Source organism: Uloborus diversus, chromosome 1 (assembly GCF_026930045.1).
Source record: "Uloborus diversus isolate 005 chromosome 1, Udiv.v.3.1, whole genome shotgun sequence".
NCBI classification, from domain to species: Eukaryota; Metazoa; Arthropoda; class Arachnida; order Araneae; family Uloboridae; genus Uloborus; species Uloborus diversus.
In genome coordinates this window covers 36,944,765-36,963,234 of record NC_072731.1, presented here as the reverse complement: position 1 = coordinate 36,963,234, position 18,470 = coordinate 36,944,765, and the positions used below count along the sequence as shown (strand labels likewise).

The 18,470-nt window shown below is 33.7% G+C and overlaps 1 protein-coding gene across 1 annotated transcript in view; it reads left to right on the top strand.

Annotated features, from left to right (window-relative positions):
- The first annotated feature begins 926 nt into the window (after nucleotides 1-926).
- The window catches only part of LOC129234550 (flotillin-2-like), a 40,356-nt gene continuing 22,812 nt past the window's right edge, over nucleotides 927-18,470 (top strand). Inside the window, exons 1-5 of the mRNA XM_054868564.1 lie at nucleotides 927-1,127; nucleotides 5,068-5,149; nucleotides 9,845-10,059; nucleotides 15,797-16,029; nucleotides 17,821-17,940. Of these exons, the coding sequence (XP_054724539.1) occupies nucleotides 1,079-1,127; nucleotides 5,068-5,149; nucleotides 9,845-10,059; nucleotides 15,797-16,029; nucleotides 17,821-17,940 (699 nt within the window). The 5' untranslated portion in view covers nucleotides 927-1,078. The remainder of the gene's footprint in view (nucleotides 1,128-5,067; nucleotides 5,150-9,844; nucleotides 10,060-15,796; nucleotides 16,030-17,820; nucleotides 17,941-18,470) is intronic.

The following is an 18,470-nucleotide window of genomic DNA, read 5'->3' as shown; positions in this document are numbered from 1 at the left end:
TTGTGGCTTATGCAGAATACAATAAGAGAAACAAACTGCGGCGAAAATTTTAAGCTCAGCTGAGAAATGTTCAAGTTCATAAATCTTTGAATATACCTCATTATGGATTCTTCATCTACTGGATCATTAAACAAACTCCTTTGAATTAGAAGTAAAATTTCAGTAATTTTCGATGCGACTATGAGAGCGTTCAACTTCTCACTTCTGTTTTCCTCGAAATATTGAGATGTGCGTTTGCGTAATCCGGAAATATCTTTTTGCGACATGTTGCAAACTTGAAACCATTAGAAACAATCGTTTTTAAACAGTAATCAAATACTAAACATCGAACATCCTTTACATTTGAAAAAGCTCAGACGATCAGATAATAGGACAACTTTTACATCTTTCGGCTTGCGTAAGAACCTCACCGGTCGATTGGTGAGTAACCGATTGCTAACCGCAGCGTTCTTGAAAGCTACCGGTTAATTGCTTCCGATGTCGTTCTATGAGCCTCACCGGTTGATCTACCCGCAACTTAAGCTGGTTGATTGGTAGAGGGAACCACGTGACATTTTTGACCAATTATAAGTATTTTTCACCTGCGTGTTATTCGTCTGCGCAAGTAACCGGTGATCAACCGAAAACATTACGTGATTAACCAACCAGTAGCTACCGGTTGTGCTCGAAGAACGTAAGCTCGAAGAAACTGAAAATTTTCTACTGTTTATTGTATTAGACTTGTCATTCAAGTTACTACTTGAAAAAGAAGTTACAATTATTATCATTGTTTCAGTTTCAAAATATTACAATTTAATAAAATTCACACAGTTTAAAAAGTCTTGCAGCGACATCTCCAAGTGACGTATGTAACTATTTTGGTGGTGTGCGGTGTGAATCGGTGTTTGTTTCTGCATGTATTTTCTTTGCCGGGTTATTATTGTTGGTGTGGGTGTGATTTGAAAAGTCGCAGTAGAAATGCGAATGTTAATGACAGATTTCTTAGTCGTAATGTTTGATTGAACAGCATGATTAGTTAGAAAGCAATTTCATAGTTAAAGTAGTGCTTTAATACTACACTTATGTAGATTTTTTAAAAATGGGCAACGTTCAGACTGTCGGACCAAATGAAGCACTTATTGTTTCTGGTAAGTATTAATTTCATACTACATGAATGACGTCTAATGAGACATCATCCTGTAAAACGCGTGATAAATAGGTTTTATGGTTTGTATACCAAGTTTTCAACGTAATTTCAAGTTTCTCAAGATTTTACTTTTTCCTATGTTTTTAAGCTGTTTACTGAGTGGAAAAGCGTTTCATTTCCCCTAATATTTTTACTGATTTTCGATCACACATGCAAATTCCTAAGAATTTAACTTTCAAGCTTCTAAACCGCTCCGAAACACTGAGCATAAATTAATTTTAATGACTAGATACTTATAAAAAATTGATGTCCTTTAAATCCAAAAATCTTTCAAATTTGATTTCTTGAATTTCACAATATTTCTAAAATTTTGTTGTTGGTATAAAGTAAAATAAAATCAAAAGACAAAGCAACAAGTTGAATAGGCAAAGAAAACGACTTTGAAAACATTTCACAAAAAACATTCTAAAAATGAAATTGAAAAACAAATCCTGAAAGAAAATCATTGGAGTTAAAGAAACTCAAACAATACTCTTTTACTAAATTTCTTACTATATTATTTTCTTTAATATTACTCATTTTTTATCCTTGCATGTTTGAACTTAGTTAAATTCAAGGAAAGGTCCAAGATGCCTTGGCAGCAAAGCAAAATTAAATACCTAAATTGTTTAAAAACAATCAAATCAAAATAATTACTGTAATCAAAGTTTTACAATGGTAAATTATGGTAAAGAAACATTCTGGTGAATGCAAAACATTTTTATTTATATAACATAACATGTTGGCATTTCAAGTTTGTATCAAGAACAAGGAATGAACTATCTATTTAATGTAGAATTTCAGACAAGCATAGTGATGTAAAATACCCGGGTACTTATTTTTAGGGGTAAATACCCAGGGTATATATACCCGGGTAAATACCAAAAATGTTTATTTACCCGAGTATTTATTTCAAAAATTTATATTCAACTAAAATATTTTTCTGTATGTATCCCACTATGTATATGTACAGGACCTAGAGACGTACCGAGTAGCACTTTGGCCAAGTACCGAGTACTCGGCCTTTCACTACTCGGCCGAGTTACTAAGTACCAATTATGTTTTAAGAAGAACCACCGACACACATGTGATGAATTTTGAACTTATTGGAATAGTAGTATAGACCTCCTTGTCCATATAAGTTTTTAAAGCTAAATTCCTGCTGAAATTCAATTATGCATTATATAAACAATTTTGTTTGTGTCAAAAATTTTACAAAAAAATTATTTTTAAAATTAAAAACAAATAAAAGGTATGATTAATCAAGTTGGAATTAAAACAAATTACAGTAAAATCCCTCAAATGCGGACACTAACGTGACAATTTTTTTGTCCGCAATAGAGCGGTGTCCGTAGGATAGGGGTTTAATAATGTTATTTGCATTGGAACTGGGGAATTAAAAATTGTCCGCATAAGAGGGGAGTCCGTTAGGAGGGGTTTCACTATACGAATCAATTATAGTTTTAATCCGCCAAACATAAATAATTTTAATACAACAAATGTGCAGGAACACTGCTGACACGTGTTTCTGCCCCCCCCCCCCCCCCCCCGTTACAAGGAACGTCTTTTTAAGTGCATAACATGTGAGCTAAAGAATGTGAAGACATTCGACAAAAAAATCCGACTTTTGTCGGATGCCTTTAAATTTACAAGCTCCTATTTTGTGCATTTGAAAAGGAATTCCTTGTAACGCCAAAAGACGTATCTGCAGTGTTCCTGCACTATGCTTTTAACGTTGTTTTATTTCCTTTTATTTTTAAGCACAGGTATTTTTATATTTTTTATAACTAATTTTTGTTTGTAGCGAAAATCCATTTTTAATATAAAAATTCCATATTTTCTATACTTACTTTTTTTGCATAATTTTTAATAAATAAATTTCATTAACTTTGGGGACATTAAAATAAAGATTTATTCCATTGAAGCATTACAAACTTCATTGTTCTCAAAATTTAAATTTGACTTATAAATTTTAATTGTAAATGATTGCAGAATATAATGCTTGTTCTTTTTTTTAATAAATTTTAGTGTATCTGCCTTGGACAATATTCAATTTTTTGCAACTACTCGGTATTGGCCGAGTACCGAGTACTTGGCAAATTGGCTGAGTACCGAATAGTTACCAAGTACTCCGTACATCTCTAACAGGGTCTATTCCAAAAGTAAAGCAATTATTTTTTTTTAAAGTAATTTATTATAGATTTGCACAAACACTTAAAATTCTTCAATCTAATGTCCTTGGGCTTCTGCACATTTCTTCCATTGTCTCTGCCATGACTGGTAAGTGCTCTGAGAGGCGTTTTTGGGAACTCCCCTGAGGGGTTCGTCACGGCAATTGGATCTCTTCTAGGGATGAAAAATGGGTTCATTTCAGGCCTGCCTTAATCTGCATGAACAAAAAAAAGTCTGCCGAGGCCTTGGTCTAAGGCTGGGGCGACGTCAGGACTATAGGGGGCTGAGACAGCGTTTTCACCTGGTGTTTAGCCAGGAACTCGCAGATTCGCAGCGCGTTATGGCAAGGTGCTTTGGCCCGAACTTGTCTCACAGTTTTCTCATTGCTAAATCTTGAGTAATGCAAAAAACACTGTAGACGACATGTTCAGTTCATTTGCAACCATCTTGATAGTCAATCAAGGGTTAAAGTCCAACAATTGAGGAACATGAGCCACATTATTGTAGGTTTTGCTGGTTGACGGCCGCCCAGAGTGTTGTTCATCTTGAACCTCTTCCGGACCCTCTTTAGAGGTCTTTAACCACCTCAAAACTTGTGAATAGGACAGAGAAGAGTCCCTATAAGCCTCACGCATCATTTTGTTAGTTTAATCAAGATTTTTTGTTGGTTAAGCAACAAAACTTAATCACATACCATTTTTCCCATAACACGGTCGATGCACAGAGGTTAGCATTAACTTACGTATGGCCACTTCCACATCTCGGAGAAACCAGAGACTGCTTTCCAGAAATCCTTAAGGTCCCCCTCACCTAAACCAAGTTGTTCGATTATACTCCGACCAATAAAAGTGACTTGGAAAAAACCATTGCATTACATTGCAAGTACACCTTGTATAACCAACCATATACAAAACAATAAAATGTTGCCCAAAAGTTGTATTTTGATCACATATTTAAAGAATTATTGTGTGAAACAACTTAACAATCTAATATGATATTTACATTAAATGTGTTGGATATGCCTAATCAATGTGGATATCGAAATTTCAGATATAAAAAGCCATTCTACAAAAAGTAAAAAACTTAACTGGTTACAAAAAAAAAAAGCAAGCATCTTCTCCAATTATGACATTGAGAAGAAAGATTCAAGATATGTTTCTTTCATAATTTCATCAAGTCTTTCAATAAAAAATATTATAAACTGTGTAATACATAAATGTATGTATCAGTTTTATCAATTATTTCATATTTAGATTTTTTTTTAAAAATTCCCATTCACTTTTTGCATTTTTTTGTAAAATACCCAGTTTTTGGGTATTTACCCAAGCCTTGAGTAAATACCCGGGTAAATACCCAAAAAATATTTACCTACCTGCTGGGTATTTATCTGATCCACATCACTAGACAAGCACAAATCAGTTTAGTCATTAACTATAGCAATTTACTTTAGGGATTTATTTTATTTTTTATTTATTTTAAATTGAAAATTATACAGTTAATGTTGATAGTTAGGATTTTAAATGGAAATGCATTTACATTTTGTAAAAAACAAAAAATAGGTAATTTATTTTGAAAATAAAAATTCAAATGTTAGTTAAAAAATTTTAACCAACTATTCAATTAGGTTTTTACCGAATATTTGGCATTCGCATAATATGGTATTCGGTGCATCCCTAGTTTTTATATTTTAATATTATTCTATGATATTTATTGTCATTTTGTGCTTCTAGGTGGTTGCTGTGGAAATACTGGGAAGAAAATGGTTGTTGGAGGGTGGGCCTGGGCATGGTGGATGGTAACTGATGTACAGAGGTATGCATTGCTTTTTAAAAATTAATTCTATTAGTTAAAATAAAACAAACCTTTGTAATTGATAAAGATTCTGTATTGTATTTGTAATGCATCAGTTTTGCTCAAATTATTGGAATTTTTCCACTGAATTTTGTAGTTTAGTTGAAATAATTGTTTGAAAAGGTAAAGGTAGGGAAAATTTATGAATAGTAAATAGTGCTTTATCTTTATACCAGAGAACGAATGCTTTTTTTTTTGTTGTTAATGAGAAGAATTTTAAAGGGGGCTATTGCTCACACTTGAAAAAATACTATTTAAGAATAGTGATGTGCTGGATGTCCAAATCGACGGAAATTGAAAGGAAAATAAAAATCTGTGTATCCCATTTTTACACTTGACGTATCTTAAGTGGACCTTTTACAGTCTTACATTTAATTATATGTTTGGAATTCTATACATGGACAACTATAATATACTATTCAATTAATTTTTATGTCTTTTAAAGATAGTAAATTATCATTTCAGCAATTAAATAGCTAATTTTATTGATTTGGGGATTGTATTATTCCTTATTTTTGTTTTTCTAGGTATTCTTTGAAAAAAGTGAGACTGAATTCTCTGTTTACTACTTGTAAAACTGTTCCAGGCTGTGTAAATGGTCAGTAGGGGGCAAGCAAGGAGGAATGGGACAGCTGTGTTTATGTGCCAAAATATTATTTCTGGCTTGTCCTGTTGACGCAGCAGCTTTAGAGTCTCGGTACTACATCTACGGAACAAGCTAGAAATAATTTTCACTTTAATTTTGGCTTAAATGCAAAGCTATCCGATTTTTATCAACTCCTCGACTCTTAGAACTAGTGCCAGATATTGAAAGTTTCTGAGGTGGAGCAAAACTTCAAAATGTCCCCCCCCCCCCCCCCCAATGCGCATTCATCTTGCTTTAAATTTTTCTATCAAGTTGCAGTTTAGTATTTTTAATAAACTGTAAATTACAAAAGAGATTGGTTAAAAATTTATTTTACACTAAGTATATCAGTATGATTTTTTTTTTTTTTTTGTTAAAAAACGGAGATATACCGTAACGGAAATTGCAATTGTGAAAATCCTCTCCCTTTTTTCCCGAAAACTAGTTCGGTATTCAGATACAAGTGCTTTACTTTTAATCTTCTAGTTTTTGCCCCTTAGTACAGGATCTGACAGTTCATATGTAGGAAAATTTGAGTAGAGAGATTTTTTTTTTTTCATGATGGTTCAATTGTGTCCTAGAAAGTATTTTGGAAACGGTTGGACATTCTCCACCTGGTACATTTTCCTGCTATGAAGTCATCAAAGATGGTGGCTGGTAGTTCTCATAAATGCTCATCACTTCTGTAACAAATTTGAGCAGGGAGAATGTTTTATCAAAGAAAGTTTAGTAGGTGTCCTACAAAGGATTTTGAGCTTGGTTATGTTTATGAGCATCTGGTTTGTTTTCTAGACATAACGTTATCAAGGATTGCGGCAGTTCGCTCTCATAAATGCTCGTATCAATATTAATATTTAACCTATTTGATCAAAAATTTGGTCAGTATGTTGTCATTAGTGATTTTAAGGTGAATTGCAATGCATTTTAACTAATGCTATACATTAATAAATATTAATTTATTTTTTGTATAACACTTATAATTTTACAAATAGTAAAAAAAGAATGCAGATATTAAATGTGTTGAAACATGTTCAAATCTAAGTTAAAAGGTACGGTATAGGTAGAAATCTACTATCTAATACAATCTAAAAAGTATATTTTAAAAGCTTTGTTACAAGTTGGTTGTAAACCTTTGCTACTACACTAGCAGAATGAGCAACGGGTTTCTTCATTTGATCTACAACTTCAAGAGGGTTTGCACATTTGAAGCAATTACATACTGCATTAAAATTAGTTGTAAATGTCTGTAAGTTCATTTTGGAGCCAAATCATTTTTGCTGTTGAAAAAACCAATTCACCTAGCAGTGGCGCAAGCAGAAAATATTTTAGAGGGAGACACACTGAAAATGTTCCCTATCTGATATGGGGGTCGAATGGCTCTGCGACGGAGAAAGTTTTGAAATAATAGCCCCAGGTTTAGAGTCTCTGTTGATGTTATGGGAAGGAAAGTTTCGTGAGGACTTCTAAGGAAAATTTTAGAAACTGAAGTCTTAAATACACTATTATAAGCAATATTTATTGACGTTAAGGTAACGGATGGGGGCTATTTCCAATCGGTTTTTTTTTTTTTTTTTTGGAAAACTGGAGTGAAATTGGTCACTTCTCGCCTCAAATTTTCAAAATTGAAGTTCCAAAACGCTTTTACTGACAAAGTTTGATTTTGTTAGGGAAAGGGGGTGCTCTGGGGCTCTCCCCAAAAAAACATTTCGAAATAGAAGTCCTAAAAGACGAATTTTTTCAACAATATTCAATGATACTAGAGGGAAGTGTTTAAAGCTCTCCACCTTAATTTGTTTATTGGATTTGTAGTTTTTCCATTTTCAGATTTTATATGGGAGCATCAGCTCACTCTATTTCAAGAGGACTGCGTGCTAAGCTCAATCGTCGTTTTAAAAATATAAGTTTTGACTAATTGGATGGTATTAGAGAAAGGAGGTTTGAGGGCCTTGTGCGGTAGTTTTCCAAAACTGATGTCTTAAAAACGCGAGTGTAAACTACATTTGATAATGTTTGGGGCTGTGTAATTTTTAAAAATTGTAGTTCCAAAAAAGCAGTCTTAAACGATTTTCAATGTTGTTAGAATTCGAGGTGTTTGGTAGTTCTACCCTGGAATTTTGTGAAATTGAAGCCGTGGAAACAAGATTTGAGACACTCTTGAATGGTTTCGGCTGGGGCTACAGATGATGGGCTGGGAGTCAGGGCTATGAACAATGGAAGTCCCGCTGGCAGCTCTGTGTTTATGCTGAAGGATCATATTTTGAAGAATTTTAGTGCGCTGTACTTAAATGTCCTATAAATTTGTGGTTCTGAGATCAGTCTTGAAACTTCTGAATCATACCTAGTATGATCCTTAGCATTTCTGCCAGTAAGCAGCAAATTCTCAATGTCAATGTTCTTAACTAGATGATTCAGCTATGATCTATATACAGAAGGACCCTCTTCGTAAGACCTGAACTAAGTATCCTTTTGCTAATTTAATGCTTTGTTCTGTGTAATACCAGTCAGATGTTACACCGAAATCTCCAATTACTAGTATTTCGTAGTTGCATAATCAAAACTGCAAAACAAAGTTAGCAGCATTTTTTAATTTTTATTAATTTGGAGACAAGACTGTTTCCCTTGTTTTTGCAGCATAACAGAGAGTCATGTGTACTCGCTGGTGCTTGTAAATGCCTCTGCCAAAATTTACAGGCTCATCCCCCCACCCTTCTATCGTTTCTAAGAAAAGGGTGAGTTGGAATATTTGTAAAGGAAAAACTATTGCATGCATTTGAGCATGACATGATTTTTATCACAAGGAGAAAAAGTTTATTCATTAATTTTTTTACTTTACTTTGAAATTGTAAAATGTGCCCCCCCCCCTAAAATAAACTGCCATTGGTGGTAGCATGGGGCCTACACCAGGAGCCAGTAGTTGGTCAACGAGAAAGCAATTAATATTCAGTAAATTATTCCATTTACTACAGGGATGAAACAATTTAGATTGCTAGTACAAGTGTTCCAGTTCACTCCCACTAAAAGTGCTTTGCTTACTTATCCTACTCTTTAACATCTAAAAACGACTGTGTAAAGATTCAATTGCTGCTCGCTGCCTTGTTTTACCGACTTCTTATGAAAAATATGCAATTTTCTTTTTGAAAATAAATGATTCTATTAATCAATTTCAATTGTCGTCAAAATACATGAGAAAGCATAAAATCTCACCTATACGATTTTTATCCTATGTGTTAAGCTTTTTTTAGTGCTTAAATGCTCACTTTCGTAGTTTAATTAACTTTTGCATTACTTTCTTCGTTTTTCTAGTTTCATTTTTAAAATGTTTAATATTTTATGTATTTTCTGGAGTTTTTTAGAATAAAACCTATTTTTCCTGCCGGAAGCACCGAGGGGTGGACTAGCCCCCCCCCCAAGAGGGTATCAACCTGGAGTCCCAAAGCCCTTTGGAAGTCCAGGTTTGAGCAAAAAGCCAAAGACGCACAGGTTCGAGAGCACAAGGGAAAAAAGGAAAAGTTGCGCATGCTCGAGGGCCTAAAAAAGAAAACAAAGGCAGATTCAAGGGTGTTGAAAAAAAAAATACAAAACCACAAGGGTGCACGGAATGGGGGGGGGATGCACCGGCCCAGTCCACCCCTGGAAGCGACACTCGAATTTGCCGCCCCCTGAGTTGCCGCCTGGGGCAAGAACCTCGGCTTGCCACCCCATACATCCGGCTCTGCTTAGAACTTATTTTATAATCATGTTCTTGATGATGGTTTCACACAAATTGATTTTTTTTTTAAGAGATCATGCCTTAACCCTTACAGGAATACTTTCCATCACAAATTTTACCCTTGGACTAGGATTCAATTGGGTTAAAAAGTTGATAGGTATTCATATTTGCGAGTCTCCATTAATTAACGATCCAGCACATAACTAGTTACAAACTTTATAATAAAACTTTTTAGTTGTTACTTATTTAAATGATAGTTCTAGTACACTTAAAGTAAACATATAAATTCTAATTCCTAATTTGGATTTGTTAATTGTCATAGGTTATCTTTAGAAGTTATGACACTTACTCCTAGATGCGAGCATGTAGAAACAGCACAGGGTGTTCCACTTACAGTTACTGGTGTTGCCCAGTGTAAAGTTATGACTGAAAAAGAGTTTCTCGCGACAGCAGCTGAGCAGTTCCTTGGGAAAGAAGTTGATCATGTGAAGTCAGTCATCCTGCAAACATTAGAAGGGCATTTGAGAGCTATATTAGGTATAAAATTTATGCTTATATATATATATATATATATATATATATATATATATATATATATATATATATATATATATACAGTAAAACCTGTGAAGTTGACCACCTGTTTAAGTTGACCACTAAAATAGTGCACCGCAAGTGGTCAACTTACACAGGTTTCACTGTATATATATATATATGAATATATGTATGTATATATATATATATATATATGTGTATACATTACAGTTCTGAACGCAATATTGTGTTTCGTATCACAAGTAGCTCTTATTTTGTCACCTACAAATGCAAAGTTAAAGTTTAGAAAACTAGTGAAAGTGTTGCTTTCCAATGGATTCTAAGTCATTGTGGCATTTTCGGAAATGAGTATGCAGATCAACTTGCTCAGGCTGGATCTCTTATGACGTAACCTAAACTTCTCTGAAGGAGTCACCCTGATGTCCTCTGTGTCGCCAAGGTGAAATGGAATGTGATCATTTGAAAAAAGTCTCATTATTTTAAAGTTTTTAAATGAGCAGCTCTAAGAACTCTAAATTTTATGCTTTTTTTTTTACGTCATCTCTTTTGGCTGCTTATCTAGGATAGATAACGCAGACTGGTATAGGATAAAAAAAAATGTATCTACAACTACACTCCTGTTTGTGAAAATTGCAACACTATGCAGGAAGCATCATGGTTGAATGAAATTTAATACACAGTTGAGTGGTAATGGTACAAATAAATGATTAAATTTTAAACCAAACAACAGCTAAAAATGTACAGTCTTGAGCAAAGAAGAGATCGAGGGGACATGATTCAGTTGTTTAAATTTATTATTTAGTTGTTTAATTATATTATTTGCTCCAGCTTATTTAACCCCTTGAGGACCAGCGCATGGAAAACGAAGCGCTGCTACGGGACCGAACGTTCCGAAATGGAACGCCGCCATCGGCCCGAGCATTTACAGCAGTTAAGCCTAACTGAACAAAAATATTGATATAAAACCATCATTTCAAAATAATGACTTGAAATTTTAAATTTGCTTAAACAATGTACTACTGATTACTAATTATTAATATAAAGACTATTACATTATTAGAAGGGAGTGAAACAAGTAGAATACTAAAACTTTAACTATGTGTACAAAGATAAATAATATGTGCACAAAAACAAAAATAGAGTTAGACATCGTGAGTGTGCAATCAAAGAAATGTAGCAAAAAAATATGTTCCTTATGTTATTTTAATTAAAACAACTTAGGTCAACGAATTTAAACTAGTTAAATTCCCACGCCACAAGTCTCAAAATTGCTGCATAATTCTCTCGAAAACATTCCCTTTCACTCATTTCGCTAACCATTTTTATTGCAATGTTCCAGTCTCCAAATAAAAAGAATATATAAAGAAGAACAATATCAGAAAGGATTCAAAAATAATCATAAACTTCAGTGCCGCTTGAAATCATTCCTGTACTCTCATCGAACGGGGAATCCCAAAAGTCTGGAACACATACGCAAAAATATTTTAACCTTCCTCCCCCTCCCCCATAATTTATTCAGCTAGATGTATATCTCTTTCAATTACTCGCAACAAAAAAAGAGAAGCAAAGATATAAACAAGAGCAATTGAGACCTCATAAATCGTATGCGCAGAGCAGTGATTCACTGTTGTTTGCATTAAAAAAAAATCTATCCCATTGAGAGGTCCAAATAAGAAACTAAAGCGTGTACATGAAGGTCAAATACCATGTGACTCGAATATGATCAAAGTTATAGCCATTCAGCGCCATCTATTATCGTTTAAATATTCAATTCAATCGTTCCATTTCGAGAAAGCGTATATGTGACGCTGGGACGTCAGCGTCGATTAGAGCGCGTAGCGGATACGTGCCGCTAGGCTGATAAGAGAGGAATTGTTGCGTAGCGTCCGCGTGACGCTGGGTGCGAACAACGGGTTAAGACTGTTGGCTGTAGAAGTTATAGATGGCATCCCGAGTGATGCCATTTTGATTTACACAGATGGCAGTAAAGATGAATTGAATAACACTGGGAGTGGTGTCTTTATAGAAAGTCTTTCTGTTCAGCTTTCCAGACGCAACCCGGATAACTGTTCGGTTATCAGAAGTGAATTAATCGCCATAAATGAAGGATTAAATACCATCCTTCACGACACTATATATGGTGACATTTGGATCCTTACTGATAGTCGGAGCTCGATTCAATACATACAAAACTGGAGCAGTGTGTGCGACCTTGTGGGTATTCAGATTATCACCCATCTCGAAAATCTAACCAAGGGAAGGGAAGTCCACTTTCAATGGATTCCCTCTCATGTAAACATCCATGGCAATGAAGCCGCAGACATCTTGGCTAAATGAGGTTGTTCAGAGTTGCCCAACAAGGATTTCACATTAACTTATAAGGAAATTTTCTCTATGAAGAAACAAGGAGACAGGCAAGTCTGGATCACCCCTCCCGCCCATCCCTGGTACTGAAGGAAGACCCCGGGAGGCTCGTTAGATTTAGAGGGTGACAGACATGATCAAACGGCCGTCTCGAGACTCATAAGTGGTCATCTGAAGAACATGATTTTCGACTCTGGGTGTAAGATCTTCTCTTTGTGCAGCAAATGCAATCTGAAACCGGCATCCCCTGACCACATCCTTGATTGTTTGGGGTTCACTCTGGCAGATGTCTGTGCTAGCCCACTACTGGTGCTTGACTTCGCTAGGGTTCATGGCATCATGAATCTGATCTAGCTGTCGCTGGATCAATGAAGGATTGTAAACAACGACAACAACAAAATGAAAGATGTTACGGGACTGAAGTTTAGCCCTGAAAACAGGACAAGGGGTCATTGTTTTAAGCTATTTAAATCTCAGGCTAACATGGATGTTAGGAAAAACTATTATTTTAGCAGGGTAGTGGAACCTTGGAACAGTTTACCGGAAAAGATGGTAATGAGCAAAGGAGTAGATAGTTTTAAGATGGCCATTGATTTTCACTTGGGATTGTAAATTGACTAGGACCAGTCTAGCTGGGCCCTGAGCCTGTTGCTGGTTGTCACTTTTGAATTTGTATTTATAAAAAGAGATAGAAATTAGTATTTTGTGTGGCCACCACGCGCCGCAATAAGAGCTGCTGCGTGACTCGGCATGGAGTGAAACAAAGTTTGAATATCTGCCTACGGAAGAATATTGCGATCGATTGAGCATGGCTCAACCTGAGCCACATCAGCCGGCTTTAGAAAATAATTACTTGACTGCTCATTACATGTACAGAAGATATATTTGTCATTTCATCTTCATTCATTTTGTCATTTTATATTTTTGTCAGTTAAAGATGTTTGCCATTCTTTCTCAACGTTATCTAAACTGTTCACTGCTTAATATGAATTCTTACTCTAAGAGTTGCTTACATAAATTAAAAAAAGTAAGGGATGATGCAATAATTTTAAAATAACCTAAACTCAGGGACCGATTTACACACCTGGGTGCCCCGGGCACTGACAAATATGGTGCCCCCTCCCCTCACACAAAATATGAAGGCAAGTGTTGGATATTATTTTGATAGAAAGAAAACTTAAAATATCGATTTTATACGAAAAAAGTTAATAAGTAAGAAGTTTTGCAAAAAAATCATTTATTATAAATCTAAAATTTATGGTTTTCATGATAGTTTTTTTTACAGTTGCAGATGGAAAAACTATGATACAAATGGTAAAGATAAATCATAATGTGCTTTCTGCGCATCAAAGATTCTTTATATATTTTCTCCCTTGTTTTCTTGTAGTAAATTCATCTATAATGTCCTCACAATCAAGTTTTTGGTCAAAATTCCTTCTATTGATAATACAGCTAATAAATATAATTTACCATCAGAAATGAGAGTACGCAAAGGACACTTAATTCTCTTCAATAGCGCAAATGATCGTTCTCCACAACAATTGGCTAATATGCTTTCATTTAATAAAAAAAAATTGTCAAATGACAAAATTTTTTTGTTCCCTTTAGTTAGAGGCCCCGAACAGTGGTCCCTAAGAAAAACTGATGACAGAAATTTGGTGCCCCTAGCCCGGGCCCTGAATGCCCTGCCGTAAATCAGTCCCTGCCTAAACTAAGTGTCTTATGAGGTGTTAAAATGTATAGTATAAAATTTTAAATATGTTCAAAGAAGAAAAAAATTATAGCTGACTATAATCATTGTAGCTTAATAGCCCACTTTGCAAAGTTCTTGCTAATAGTATTTTTTTTTTTTTTGGTTTCATATTTGTTTGAAACAGGGTTGTCCTATTCTGTCCACCCCGAAAAAAACCATCCCGGACAAAATGTCATTTTGTCCTCTTTTTCGGTAAACCGAAAGTTTTTAGTTCAAAATTTTAAGTTTGAAAATAATAAATAATTATATAGATTCTTCCTATTCAAGTAATATTTTAATATAAAAAAACATACATAAATATGTATATAAACAATTGATTGAAAAATATTTTAAAGTGAAAATTAAAAAATTAAGATCAGTTGAGGTTTATGTAAGTGTGTATATAAATTCAATAACTGTTAATAAGTTATATTGCATGTAATAGCATTTATAAAAACAAACACATCAGCTGTACATTTTAGGATGTTTATCTGTGATGTGGAGGTTTATTGCCCATAATAAATGCACTTATAAAATTAAAAAGTAGAAATAAAAAGTTTTTTAAGGTTGTAGTCTCAAAACATTAAAAATCATATTATTTACTAGCGGTACCTGCACGGCTTTGCCCGTAGTAGAAAATTAAAAGGTCATTTGATTCACCTGTATATATACAAATAATGGATGATGAATTTCTCGCCTATTTGCTATGTTCATTTGCTTGCCCATGTTATGGTAATTTGCTCGTACATGTTATGATAATTCACTCGACCATGTTATGATAATTTACTCGTCCCTGTTATGAGAATTTGCTCGATAAAATGTTCTTAAAATTTTAATAGAAAAAGAACAAAATCGAATTTTTGAAAAATCGCTTCGAGGTGCTCATTCCTGTACTACAAACTAATTTTGTGCCAAATTTAATGAAAATCGGTTGAACAGTCTAGGCGCTATGTGCGTAACAGACAGACTTTCAGCTTTATTATTAGTAAAGATCATCAATTTTCTTCTTCCTTAATAAAATTTTAGTCATATACCTTGTGATGTCAAAATATAGCTTACTTTTTGTCCCATTTTTTAAGCAAGATTTAAATTTAATAAAGAAAATAAATATTCATAGTGTGGCATAGCTGAGTTTTATAGTTTTATTACTGTTAACAATATCCAGTTGTCAAAATAGAATTATATAATATGTTCAAGACTTTCCTAATATGAAAGGATTTAAACTCTTATTTCAGATGCTCACACCGTTTTATAAGTTTTGGAAGGGGTATAGTTATACAATATTCAGAAGAGTAAATAAGTATCGAAAGGTTCAATGTCATTGGTGATGCTGACTAAGCATTCCCCCCCCCCCCCTTCTAGTTGGTTGTAAATGTTTTCTATTTTTAGTGAGTATGAAAATGTTTTATCGTGATAGGTTTGACAATGAAAACATAACAAATGACTGGAACTTAATTTTCTAATGAAAAAAAAAAAAAAAAGCTAACAAATAACAATATCTTTGTTGCTCAGAAAATAGTTTTTGGGAAGAAAATTATTTATTAATTATGATCCCATATTGATAGAGGAAATAATAATAAAGTGAATTGTTTATTTAATTACTTATACTTCTAATTTGTCCAGGTACTCTTTCTGTAGAAGAAGTGTATCGTGACCGGGATCAGTTTGCTTCTTTAGTTCGAGAAGTAGCGGCTCCTGATGTAGGGCGAATGGGTATAGAAATCCTAAGTTTTACCATTAAAGATGTTTTTGACAGAGTAGAATACTTGGCTTCATTAGGAAAAGCAAGAACTGCCGCTGTCAAAAGAGATGCTGATGTCGGTGTTGCCCAAGCAAACAGAGATGCTGGAATCAGGGTATAGTCTACTTTTCTTAAATTAAAGTCTTCGCGGCTTTTACGTACCAACCGTAGCTAGATAATATAGGTACTCACGTTCACACTGTGCGCAAATACATTTGATGCTGACATTTGCTGTGAACACTTGTGGCGCTTTGCCCCTCCCCCCTCTACTCTGGGGCAAATATTTATTTTATTTTCCAATTTAGGAACCAAAATTTTATAAAAAAAGCAGAATGTCAAAATTTTTAGAACATAATTATTTGATTTACTTTGTATATCTGGTAACGAACATTATTTAGCACAAGCAGTATTAGTTTATGCATTCATTGTTTAGATATTAGGAAATCAATTGTTTTACTTAAAAACAAGGCCATAATGTTCAATAAAATTATTACCAAGTATTTGCAACATCTCAAAATTCTTTGGTGTAAATGATGGAAATCTAATTCATGTTTAAGTGTTTCTTCGGGAAAAGTTATTGTGTACAAATTTCATCAAAATTTTAATAAAAAATAATGTTAAGTTGCTTGATTTGCATCAATTACCACTTATCTGCTCTCAAAGCCAGCCCTAGCAAAATTTTGTACTTCTCTCTCTCACTTTTTTGGCTGCCGCTAAAAGTTCTATGGCTTTTATTATTATTTTTTTGCCCCCCCCCCCCCCGCCCCCACTTTTCAGTCCCAATCTCCGTCTCTGGCTGTAGATATGTGCATCTGCTGAAAATAGTTAATAATATCCATTAACGATCCACTTATTATCTTCAAAACTTGAAGATGAATGAGTGAAAAATGTTCATTATTGCTTTCACGAGTACATGATTGAAAGCTAAAGACATTTTCTTACTAAAAAATTTACCTACCCTCTGCATGTTGATTTTCATTCCCGTTGATAGTTTTGAGCTATGTGCACTGATACTTTATATCTTTATATTACTATGGTAACAATAACCATGAAGAGACCTTTCTAAGTCTTGTAGAAAACTTTCATGAAGAGGTTTCATTTCTGTTTTTTTTTTACCAGAGTATAGTTTTTCAAGGAACCGCAAAAAGTCATCCTTAAGTAGGACGCATTCTTAAACAGAATGCTTGTAAAACTACAGTGGAGCACCTGGGACAGTGAAAAGTAGTCTTTAAATACAGAAAGTCATTAAATAGAGCATTGTTAAACAGAGAGCCAATATAGTTGCATTTTGTTCTGTGCTCACATTTCTCTTAAAGGATATTTTTTCCTTTTGTAATAGATGCTTTGTTTTAAAATGTAGTTAAACCAGATTTTTAGAAATAGTTATGACATTGTTAATGAGCCTTTATTTTTATCAATTGCTGTTCTATGATATGGAGCTGTAATTTGTATGCCATGAAGTGTTTTAACTGTTAAGAAAATTTCTTAGTTTTACTAATTTCTTTAAGAAAAAGTAGACTTTTTAAAATTTTTAATTCGGTTTGTATGCGCTCTTTATGGAAAAAAGGGCGATTTCAAAAAAAAAAAAAAAAAAAAAATGGAGAAAAGTTTCTCTCAGATTAGAGGTTGCCCTGTTATAATGTTTGAAAAGCAAAATTAATTTCTAAATTGAATTGTAACAATCACTCATGTTGAGTTTTGTTATTATGCAGTGATACTGGTTAACAAATTTAAAAAAAAAAAATCTTATACTCATTATCGAAAAACTGCACAGATTCAAGCATCGTAATATTTCTGCTACCGAGGTTTGATAGACTATATTATCTTTTTAAGTTGTTGAATTTGCTAGTATCTAATTCACATAACTGTTTTACTCTTCCTATTTACTGAAAAAGTTTTTCTTTAGGAAGCTGAATGTGAAAAAGCAGCTATGGATGTCAAGTATGGAGCAAACACAAAGATAGAAGATTCACATCGCTTGTACCAGTTGCAAAAATCTAACTTTGATGCTGAAGTCAATACAAAGGTTTGTTGATTTCCAAAATAAGGGAAGTTTAAAAACATAATGCTTTCCATTAACAAAAGTTTATTGCTAGATTATTTTTAAACACACAACATAAAAGAAATTTGTTAAAATAAAACTTTTGATTACTGCTTAAACATGAAAAATATATTGTTGAGTTTAAGAGTTCCAACAACAGATGTCAAATAATAGTTTTTCTCTTTAATTTAAGCTGTATATAAGCTTTCTTAGGTTTTAGAACTTAATGCTTGTATAAGCAGAGTTTTTTTTAAATATTTATTTTGATCTTATATGTTTCAAGCTTATCTAAAGAACATCTATTAGATGAGCAATATGGCAGAAATATTTACCATATCTACTTGCGTATAAGTGGATTTAAGCTCTAAGAGCCTATCTGCTGAAACAATTGAGCCATAAATTTTAGACATGGTTATTTGGAAGGAAAGTTCTTGAGAGGGTAATGATTTTAACCCATAACAGGGGACATGCAGTCTCATAAACCGCTCAAAAGTTCATACTACCACCCCTATTTC